Genomic DNA, 10,519 nt, shown 5'->3' on the forward strand with positions numbered 1-10,519 from the left:
CAATAACTGGTATTTGTGCTCCTTAAATTAAAAGATGAAGGGAATGAATGACAAGAAAGCCTCTGTTTCAAAATCACCTCTCCTGCTTACGTCCTGCAGAAATATTTAACAGGGCAATTAATGCACGGACCCTTGGAGAAGGCACAGGGAATCTCTCCCAGGCTCCTTGGCTTCCCACTGCTCAGACCAGGAGCAGAAGTGATTCTAATCCCATTTTCCCTGCACATCTTGCCCCAACACACGGGCCAGGTATGCATGATTTGGGCGTATCAATGTGGTTTTTCACATGTAGCAACTACAGGCCACAACACTGCCCTGCCTTCAAAGGAGGCTTTGACGCTGCAGTGGAGAGCTCTGGCTTTTTAATCCTTCATTTGACAGGGTGCACTCACCAAGACAATGCCAGTTTTGAGGTCCAAAGTACCTCCTCCAGCTGCTTCCCTCTAAAACCAGCTCTTCTTGCAAGAGCCATTTCTGGGGCCAGTCAGGGTCGATAAATCTGTTAGTTTGTTTTAACAGCAGGGTGGATACTTCCCTTGGAGATTGTATTTCAATCCTTTATCTTATTAAGGGAAGATGTGTTTTGTCCATTAATCCAATTAGCCCAGTGGATTAATAAGATGGGGCTTGCCCTGTCTCAGGAAGCCCACAAATAGCAGTCAAGCATAATTAAACCTGAATTTGTAAGTAACTGGTAAGAGTCCTGTTTCCTTGCATGCTTTGTTTGTTATTTTTACAAGCCACGCTCTCGAATTACATGACGTGAATTCTCGATGAGAACGGCCCAATTCACGACCAAAAAGCAAAAGGCTGCCCTGAAAACATTTACTTTACTTATGTTTATAAAATTCTCTTTGTGCTAAATATAGCCACGTAGGTCCCAGCCCAGAATAATGTTTTCAGTACTTGAGAGGAGTCTGTTTGTTCACTTATGAAGGAATGAAAATGATTTGTCATTATTCTGACATGTGCCTTGGCACAGCACACACCCCCCCGATCAGAGAAATTCGCTGACAAACTCAGCTGTGGCTTTGGGTGCTGGAATACTGAACAGCTCCAGCCTTTGGATTTATGCAGCCCCTGGCACGTTTCCCTGCCTGAGGACATACGGTCCTTAACTTTGAACAGCGCTCTGATATTATGGACACGCAACCCGGAGAAGCTTGGAATTAAAAAATTAAAAAACCAAAAATAAATAAATAAAAAGAGAAAGAAACTACCACCAGGACACAAACTCCGTCGCTAAGAACAGCTCAAGTTATTGCAGTAGCGGCGTTCTCATCGTAACTCCTGTTCGGCCAAAGGCAGGATTGCTGATGGAACGAAGCAGGTGCGGGGGGAAAAAAAAAAAAAAAAAAAAAAAAGAGTTTACTCTCGGTCAGCCTCGCGAACCGCAGAAGTCATTCAGAAGTTATTCCAGACGCGGAGCGCCAGCCCTCGGCTGTGCAGAACTACATTTCCCAGCGCTCCCGGTGCGGGAAGAGCGACCGGCCCAGCGAGAGCCGCGCTCCGCTGGATGTTGCGGGAGGTTAAAACTACCAGGACCTTCCCAGCTGATCCCCGCCGCTGGTCCAAGCCTGGCGCCTTCCCAGCCGATCCCCGCTGCTGGACACGGGGCGCGGTAAGTGCGGGAAATCCCTGGGGAAGGGCAGGCACAGCCCCAGCTCGGCGTGGCTGGAGCTCGCAGCCCAGCCAGGTTTTGGTCTCCGCCAGTTTTTGGTCTCCGTGGTCCGGAGCAGGGACACCTTCCACCAGACCAGGTCGCTCCGAGCCCTGTCCAGCCTGGCCTTGAACACTCCCAGGGTTAAGCTGGAGGATTCCCGGTGATTCCCAGTTGGCGAGGTGGTGGTCAGGCAAAGGCTGGACTCGATCTTTTCCAAGTCTGACTGGTTCCGTGAGTCAGAACCTGGCACGGCGATTCCCAGGGAGGGAGGGGTTAAACAAGGGGAGGTTCTGGGGGCAAGGTACTCTCCTTGTCCCCACCCCGGTCACGCCGTGCCGCTCGTTCCAGAGCAAAGCGCAGAAATCCTGGATTCAGCGGGGAATTCGCACTCCAGGCTGCGGGAGGCGTGGGGGTGGAGAAGTGGCAGACACACGACTGTCACTCCCCAAACCCTGTCAGACACGGTCTGTGACAGTCGCCGTCCTCGCAGGCGGCTGCCCCAGCCCAGTGGCTTCCCAAACAGCCTGCCCTGTCTCCCGAGGGATCATCCCTGTCAGCTGTCGCGGTGGGACAGAGGGATCCGGGGCAGAGATGTCCGAAGATACAAAGGCAAAGTCTCCACGTGCAGACATGGAGCCATCACTGACCTCTGCTGAAAGAAAGGCTCTCAGACTCTTCCCTGGCACTTTCTGCCTCTGTGAACCAAAGCAAACGTAACTTCCTCCTTAAAGGGCTTCGAGTTCCACAGCTGGAAAGGGAAACATCCAGGGCAATCGTTAAGGACTGTGGATCAAGGATCAGTTTTGGCTCTAGAGATGACAGAGTTTCTGGCTATTTCCTGACATCCTGAAGCCGAAGTCAAACTGAAGTCTGTGACTGCAAATGTGGCAGGATCCTCTGGCACAAAAAAACCCCAAACATCCACAGCTGGAGATGATCCAATTCAGCTGCAACTGCTGTCTCTGGTCTAAACTCAGGGAATTCTCTTCAGCAGCTGATATTTTGTCTTTCATTCCCTTTTGGCATCAGTGCCTTTCCCACAGATCCACTGTGTGCTGCAGTGGGATGTGTGGTTGGATCGAGGCCATTACAAGTGTGTAGGAAGCAAACAAGAGAGCAGCCACCTTCACTGCCCTGTTCCCCAGGGACACAGGGGTTTGGGGCAGGAATGTTGAATCCAGTCTTAACAGCAAGTTCTGTAAGACCTGTGCACACTCACAGCTGGAAACAAACCCAGGCAGCTTTAAACAGTCTTAAAAACGGCCTGAAACCGAGTTTGGTGTGTGACTGGAGACTGAAACCAAAGTGGTAAATTTAGAAAGCAGATTCTGTGGACTCCGTGAGAGGGAGATTTACCTGGTTATTGCACCTTTTAAATCAAACTTAACTGTGTAGGGCTGCTGCATTACATTTTATGCTTCTCCTTTTAGGGCAGAGAGCCCAGCTGTAGGTGTTGGCTATGGCTGCAGTTTACCAAGCACTGCACAGAAGAGCTTCCTCTCTCCTCTACAGGTTACATTCCACCTATGTTAGAAAAATGAGGTAAGTTCTCCTCTGGTTCTCGAGTACAGGGAGAAGACCAGAGCTGTCAAAACTCTCAAAGCACGTAGAATACTTTAAATTTGTCCTTGTCCATTCAGCCCCCCCCGCTCTGTGCAAAGTAAATGCACCCAAACAAGCATAACAGTGACAATCTCAACCCGATCTTGAATTCACCTTCCCCATCATTTTCTCGCTGCAGATACTTAAATAAGCTAAAGGAAGACGACAGCCTTTGTAGACAAGCCCAGACCTCAGGAACTTTCTACCTCTTTCACAATCTCTCCCCCTTCCTGCGGAAAGCTGGGAAGAAATATTTGGTGCCACAGGTCAGTGCAGCAGGTAAGTAAGGAAAGAAACCCCTCCTGGATCACGCAGCTGAAACGAAGCAGAGACATTTGCAAGCAAGCCCTGATACAGGGGATGGAAATCCATGGAGCTTGTGCAGGAACATCCTGTGACGATCGGTTTTAAAAATCTGGGATTGTGCCTTGTGAAGAGAAAGGAAAACAAGCAAGGTCTGACTGACAAAGGTTTTCTGGTGCGAGGCAGGGAAAGTTTTCTTTGAGAGGAAGGTGTTGGCTGGTGTAGGACAGAAGCAATGACCCTGTCTGGTCCCCTCTCTCACGTGGGCCATGAGCAAAGATTGCCTGTGCCTTGAAGATCCAGAGGGGCATCCCAGTTGCATGGATTTGCTTTGACCACAGCTTTCTGTTCCCCTTTCCCTGCTGTTCAGAGATGCGACGGATCCTGGAGAAATTCCCAGAGGCTGAGCAGTGGATGGAGAAGTCGGTGCTGATCGGTTGTTCAGACGAGCACACACCACACTTTGCCCTGGATTTAGGTTGGGATAACTCCTCTTCCACCCGTGCCAGCATCAGTGGGATGCACTGAGCGTGCTGAGGCAGCATTCCCGTTCCTGGGATGAGCATGCACTGTTGGCTTGTGTCCCTGAATTCCTGCTCCTGGGCTGCACATGTGCTGGGGGGTGGGCTCTGCAGGAGCTGGTGTGAGTGAGGCAGGTCACAGCCATGGACTGCACCCTGCTGGTGCTGTGCCTGTGTGTGTGTGACAGTGAAGGTGGGCTGTTGGCAGCCACTGAACATTTGGGAATGTTACCCCTGATGTGGTGTCACTTCCGTGGCAACTTCCAGAAATTGTATACCGGAACAATGACGGGCGGAAAGTTGGGATAAAAACTGGAATTTATGAGATCAAAGATTTTGTTGTTGTTGTTGTTTCTATTCTTTTTTTTTTTTTTAATTAACAGGAGCTTTGGAGAAATCAGTCATTGAGTCTGAACTCCAGGGATCATTCACTGACCTCAGAAAGGCTCTCTTTGTGGTGGATGGGAAGGATTCTCCTCTGCTGGCTTCGGTATTGGACTGGATTTCTACCTTCCCGAAGCTGTGATCTCCAATATCAACCCTTCTCCTTGTCTCCCATATGGTTTTATGATCTAACACACGTTGTGGAAACACCTGCTGTACACTTTCAGGGACCTGGGTGCAGCCACGCCATAAATTACACCAGTTTTCCCAAATTTGTGATCCCAAAAGCAAGAGGCAGTGGAAAAGGAAACAGACAAGTGGCTTAAAAATGACTTGCAGTAATTTATGCCATTTAGCATCCACTTGCTGTACGTTCAGTGTGAAATGTGCTGGTCTTAGCAGCAGTCACAGCAATCCCAGTTTGCCCCAGCTCAGCAACTATCAGGCACTAGATTCCTGTAATATGGGCAAACTGAATGTCACAGACGAGCTTACACATCTTCTCTCAGAGCTGCTCTTTTAAAACTACTCATTTATAAGCTGGTTACTCTGCAGATGGCCTCTGTTTGGAAGCCCTGTGTGTGAAAAATCAGCTGTCCCGACCCATAAGGAGAAATAGCTCGTGTTTCCTGCTGTATGATTATAGTTTGTGATGATTGGGCTGTTTTTAAGAAGATATTCAGGGTTGGAGACTCTTCAGAATAGTCCAGTTCCCATTACAGCTCCTCCCAAAAAGGACCAATTCTCCCCCACCTCCCTCAAACATACTCAAATTTGGAAGCAGGATGCAGAAAGCTGCCGTTTTTCAAAGCAGTGCCCATGCTTCATTTACCCTTCTGAGGCTTCCAGAGACAATCAGAGTTTGTCCCCGTGATTGCATGCAAAATATTATCCCGGGAGACTGCTCTGAATAATCTCTTTGCAACAAGTATAAAAATAAAAATAAAATTAGTGTGTTTCTCTCTCCTGTGCTTGCAGGCCCAGTCCCTCCTCCGGTGGCACGACTCCCACCGGTACTGTAGCAAAACTGGGCAGCCCACGCAGAAGAACCCAGCTGGCAGCAAGCGTGTCTGCCAGGCCAGTGGGATCACTTACTACCCCCAGGTGAGCACCAGGACAGCGAAGGGAAGGAGCACAGGGGACTCTGGGGACAAGAACAGCCAGTGGGAGGGCTTTTTGTGTGTAGCTGCTTCGTCCTCAGCGTTCACCCAGAGGCCCTCAGCCAGCCAGGAGAGGCAGCAATTTCCACTTACTTGTGGGGTGTGACCTTGTTTTGCTGTCTGCTGCCTCTGCCAGGTGTCTCCCGTGGTCATCATGCTGGTGTCCGACGGGAGCCGCTGCCTCCTGGCCCGCCAGCCCTCCTTTCCCCCCGGGATGTTCACGGCTCTCTCGGGCTTCTGTGACGTGGGTAAGGTGGGCCCTGAGCCAGAGCAGCGGCCTTGGCCTTGCAGGGTGTGGGAACCACCCGTGCAGGGAGAAGGATGGACACGCAGGTGGATGTGTGTCCCCATCCCTGGAGGTGTCCAAGGCCAGCTTGGAGCAGCCTGGTCTGGTGGAAGGTGTCCCTCCAGTTGCTCTAGTCCCTGCTGGTAAACATAAGTTTTAAACTCCCCAGGTTAGAAGCTCTTGATACTTTTTTAGTCCATCCATTTTTGGGGTTAGTGCAGCCTGGCTCAGAAGAAAAACTACAGACCTCTTGCTAGAGGAGGGAAAACGGCTTAAAAAAGGGGGAGATGTTGAATTGCTCTGTATGTAGACAGGGCCAAACCAAAAAAATCCTCTGGTGTTTGTGTGTATGGGAGGCGAGCCCTGCTGATGCGTTTAACGGAGCATCCCGCTGCCAAGCGCTTCCAGGTCGGCACAGCCGGGCTGGAACGCCTGGGAAATGCGCTGTTTTCCTCGCTGCCCGGAGGCCGGGCCGCCCTTACCTGCCTTTGGTCGCTTGCAGGTGAGACCGTGGAGGAGGCGGTGCGGCGGGAGGTGGCAGAGGAGGTGGGGCTGGAGGTGGAGTCGCTCCGCTACTCGGCGTCCCAGCACTGGCCCTTCCCCAGCGGCTCCCTGATGCTGGGCTGGCACGCCCTGGTGGCAGCACAGCGGGCTGAGGTGAGCGGGGCTCAGGGTCCCCGAGGCGTTTCACTATCCTCTCTGAATGCAGCTTTTTCTACAAGTGAAGAACAAAGTTCAAAATAATCTTTTTTTTTTTTTTTTTTTCCTGTTGCGATGTGGCAGATTTTGCGAGGTCGCTGCACGTGTACAAGCCCCAGCACCCCAAAGTTCTCCCTCTGAACTTTGCAGGGGAGGAGGTTTTCTCACATTTGCCATAGGACAATTAGGTCCTGCCACGTTAATTACTGTGCTCAGCCACTGGTGCTTTGCAGGCCAATGCCAGGATGGAACAGTGTTTCCCAAGGAAACCAAGGCACCAAAGCACTGGTGGATGGTAATGTCCTCTCCTGGATTGGCATCAGGCATGGATAAAGCACTCTGGGCATTCCAGCACAGGATCTTTGTGGGTGCAAGAGCAAGCAAGGTACCTGTGCCTACCTTTAAAGCTGATTTAAGGGACTGGTGCTCTCAAATTCTTTCCAGATCAGTATGGACAGCCTGGAACTGGAGGAAGCCCGTTGGTTTGGCCCGGAGGAAATCGTGGAGGGCCTCAAGAGAGAGCCCAGATCTTCAAAGCAAGATGATGGGAGTGTTTTACCCTGGTTCCCTCCCAGACAGGCCATTGCTCACCAGCTCATCTGTGAGTGGGTTGGGCAGCAGAGTGCCCAGGCTTAGGCAGGGCTTCATGAGGTCTGGGATTCCACCAGAACTATGAAAGCTCCATAGAAAAGCTTCCAAAGCCTCTGGAGGCATAGGCTGTGTCACAGTGAGGACAACACCACTCTGATGGCACCCTTAAACTCAGATCCACTGGCCTACAAAGCCATGTCTGATCTGATCACCCTCGGACAGTCCCACGTACACTGGGTCTCCTCTGAGACCCCACAACTTGCAGCAAATGCACAATAAAATTCTCAGTTCCAAAGCATCAAACTTGCTGTGACCAGCTGACAGTGAGCCCCTCGCACCTTTGTCCCGTTTTCCTCCATTTTTCCCCCATCTAGGATGGATATCAAAAGCACACTTTTTCCAGAAAAAAATTAAAGGGACAGTGGCATCATCTTTATGTGGATCTGGGACAGCTATCAGAAAGAAGAAGAAAAGCCACTGCTTGTATGCTCTCCCCTTCTTCTGACTCCCTTCCCATTCAATCTTCCAGTTTTTTATAAATCAGCCAGGGTTTTGGGGTTGGTTTTTTTTGTTTGTTTGTTTGTTTGTTTAATGGTAAATGGGCTTCTAACTCGTTGATACATCTGAGCAACTGAAAACATCTCCAGAGGCACCATTTTCCCCACCAGTTGCTCCCATCCCAAGGGAGAGAGAGCAGAACTACCTACTGGGGAGAGGGGAAGGGCAAAACCCAGACATAAAGCATATTCAAACCCTCTTCCTACCCCGACTCTCAGTCAATAAAACCCACGTGTCAGAGCGTGTCTGTCATGTCTGTGAACTCAATCTGTCATTCATCCCGGTAGGAATGTGGCTCCAGAACAGCCGAGGGCACTGCTGCCTCCCCTCAGCCCAGCCAGACACACCAACAGGAGCCCTCACACCACTCAAGCTGCAGCATTCCTGCATCCACTTTCCTTAAAACATCCTCTTAAAACAGTTTTAAACATCTGCATGTTCCTTTTTAATTATCAATAAGAAAAAAAAAAAAGTCTTTTCAATCTACTCAAATATTTTCTTTTCCTCATCACATCTTTGGGAAAGCGTTAAATTTTAAACTGTTTTGTAAAATTCTTAGTCCATACCCCTTTTGACTTAGTTATGAGATGATACTGGCGGCCTCTATTCCAGGTGTTAGGCAAGCAGGAAGGATCACAGGCACACAGCTATGACCAGGACAGAAAAACAAGGTGAGAGACACGTTGTTCTCACTTGCATTTGGCTCAGAAATCTGTCTGGAGCCTGAAGAACACACTGCAGTCAAGACAGGACATGCTCCACAAAGGCAGGTGACCTAGAAAAAAGGAGCAGGCAATTCCTGACAGATGCTCCCTCAGCAAAACACAGCAGGGCTTTCCCGTGGAAAAGGGATCAGCAGGCAGAAGGGATGGAGCAGCGTGTTTCCCTCTCAGGAACACATCCCTGAACTGAATCCTCGTTGGGAATACTTGGATCTTATCAGTCACTGAGACCCCACTGCCTTCAGGGACTGCAAGGGACCAGTGCTGAAAAGCTGCCAGCCTGGGGCATTACAACAGGTATTACCAGTCAGCAAGATAGAAAATAATTTGGCAGCTCTAAAATATGAGCAGTCATCCGATGAACCTGAAATTTTTGGAGACCAATGCAGGCAGGTTCAGAGCAACATTCCACCTACTTCCCAAAAGCAGCAGGGCATAAAAGTCGTGTTTATCTCTACCAGGTGCCAGCAGAGGATTAAAGTAACCAAAGCACACAACACAACTTGTTCATCTCTGACTGAGGGAGCAAAAAAAACAAATCTTACCTGGTGTGGAGTGAGAATTCATCAGCTGGGCTGCTCTGCTGGAGTGTGGAAAGGCCACGTTTTCTTACCCAGAGGACAGCAGACACGCTCCAAATGTGATGGTCAGCCCGAGAGTTCAGTCTGAGGCACTGCTCAAACACAACTTCAGCTGCCCCTGCCTTCAGCTCCAATCAAAACCTCACTCACTTTCCAACCTAGCAACAGATGGAAAGCAGCTGTGTCAGGGGGAAAAAAAAAATAATAATAAAAAAAAAAGACTGCTGAGTGTTAATCAGGTGGCAATGGATACACCTGGGGATGACTGAGCACCACCAAAAATACTTCTGTTAGCAAAAGGTGAGAAAAGGTCTGGTCTAAGCTCATTTAGATCAACATCCTGCAGTCACTGGGTATCATTAGTCCATTTCCCCCATCAAATTATAAACTCTTACTGGATATTTCTCATTTACTGCCACCTACATAATTTTTCCTGCATAAACTGAGCTTTACCTTCAAAATAGCTTTGCTCTTCACTTCCCATCCTTGTCCCCTTGTGAATATCCATCTGGGAGCATGGACCCACGGGAGCTGAGACTCCATTCCCAACAGCAATTCCTGCTTTTACCCAGGAGTAACACACCCTCTGTGTGTGTTAATCCCTTCACATCTTAGCTACAGTTTCCCACCAGAAAGCTGTGAGCTGTTCATGACCCTCTTTTCCATGACACTGAGCAGACACTCACCAAGACTTCACACCCCTGACTTCACACCCTTGAACAGCTCCCTTTTTTCACTAGCCCTGCTGCTTAAGCCAAGAAGCCAAACTGCCCTCCACGGCAAGGAATTTTCTTGGGGTGATAAAACAAGCTGGAAAAAGAAATAAATTTCCATGCTGGACCTGCCAGAACAGATGCTCTCGTGTTCCACTCCAAAGACAGAAATGGCAAGAGGGAGAGCAGCTGTTGCTGCAGCCTTTGCAGCATCCCAAGGGACCATAAGGTGGCACACAGGGCCTGCCCTGACTATGGAAAACAAATTCCAGTTTCTCAGACAAGCAGCTGCAGCAGGAGCTGCAGCACAAACAGTCACTAAAAATGCTTTTCCACCACTGCGACTACCACGTGCCTGGGGATAGCTGCCATTCCTGAGGGGCTGGAAAGGCAGGGCAGCAGGCAGGTGTCCTGCAGGGAGGGGATTTTCCATGGCAGCAGCGAGGCTGCCCCCCACTCACACCACAGGGATGCTGAGAGCAGTTTGCTTGCACGGGGATTCCAGGGCTGCTGACTGCTGAGACTACTCCATGAAACTTCCCAGTGGCAAGAGTGGCGAAAGCCAAGGTGCCCAGGTGTCCAGGGGAGTTTAAACAGGTCTCTGCTGTGCCCTGGGGTTAGTTTTGGTCTCACATATGGAGGGTTAAAGATCCACTATCTGTTTTCTTGCTCTAAATGTACCAGCCAACAACTACAGGCTTCAGGGGTGAAGGCTGAAGAAGAAAACCACATTTTT

At 49.9% G+C, this 10,519-nt stretch overlaps 1 protein-coding gene across 1 annotated transcript; it reads left to right on the forward strand.

The window, feature by feature from the left end:
* Positions 1–1,481: 1,481 nt before the first annotated feature.
* On the forward strand, positions 1,482–8,065 carry NUDT13 (nudix hydrolase 13). Its single transcript, XM_050305442.1, has 9 exons — positions 1,482–1,621; positions 3,094–3,205; positions 3,405–3,544; positions 3,939–4,046; positions 4,473–4,579; positions 5,452–5,577; positions 5,770–5,881; positions 6,422–6,576; positions 7,063–8,065. The coding sequence occupies exons 2-9, from the start codon at positions 3,123–3,125 to the stop codon at positions 7,252–7,254; spliced, it is 1,023 nt and encodes a 340-aa protein (XP_050161399.1). The 5' UTR covers positions 1,482–1,621; positions 3,094–3,122; the 3' UTR covers positions 7,255–8,065.
* The last annotated feature ends 2,454 nt before the right edge of the window (positions 8,066–10,519 follow it).

Source organism: Myiozetetes cayanensis, unplaced genomic scaffold (assembly GCF_022539395.1).
Source record: "Myiozetetes cayanensis isolate MyiCay16 unplaced genomic scaffold, myiCay2020 scf10, whole genome shotgun sequence".
Taxonomy (NCBI): domain Eukaryota; kingdom Metazoa; phylum Chordata; class Aves; order Passeriformes; family Tyrannidae; genus Myiozetetes; species Myiozetetes cayanensis.

Excerpts from the sequence above, each read along its gene's own strand:
- NUDT13 (XM_050305442.1), top strand. The coding sequence starts at position 3,123 with ATGGCTGCAGTTTACCAAGCACTGCACAGAAGAGCTTCCTCTCTCCTC. Across the intron at positions 4,047-4,472 it reads ACACTTTGCCCTGGATTTAG|GAGCTTTGGAGAAATCAGTC; the intron begins GTTGGGATAACT and ends TTTAATTAACAG. Across the intron at positions 5,578-5,769 it reads GGATCACTTACTACCCCCAG|GTGTCTCCCGTGGTCATCAT; the intron begins GTGAGCACCAGG and ends TGCCTCTGCCAG.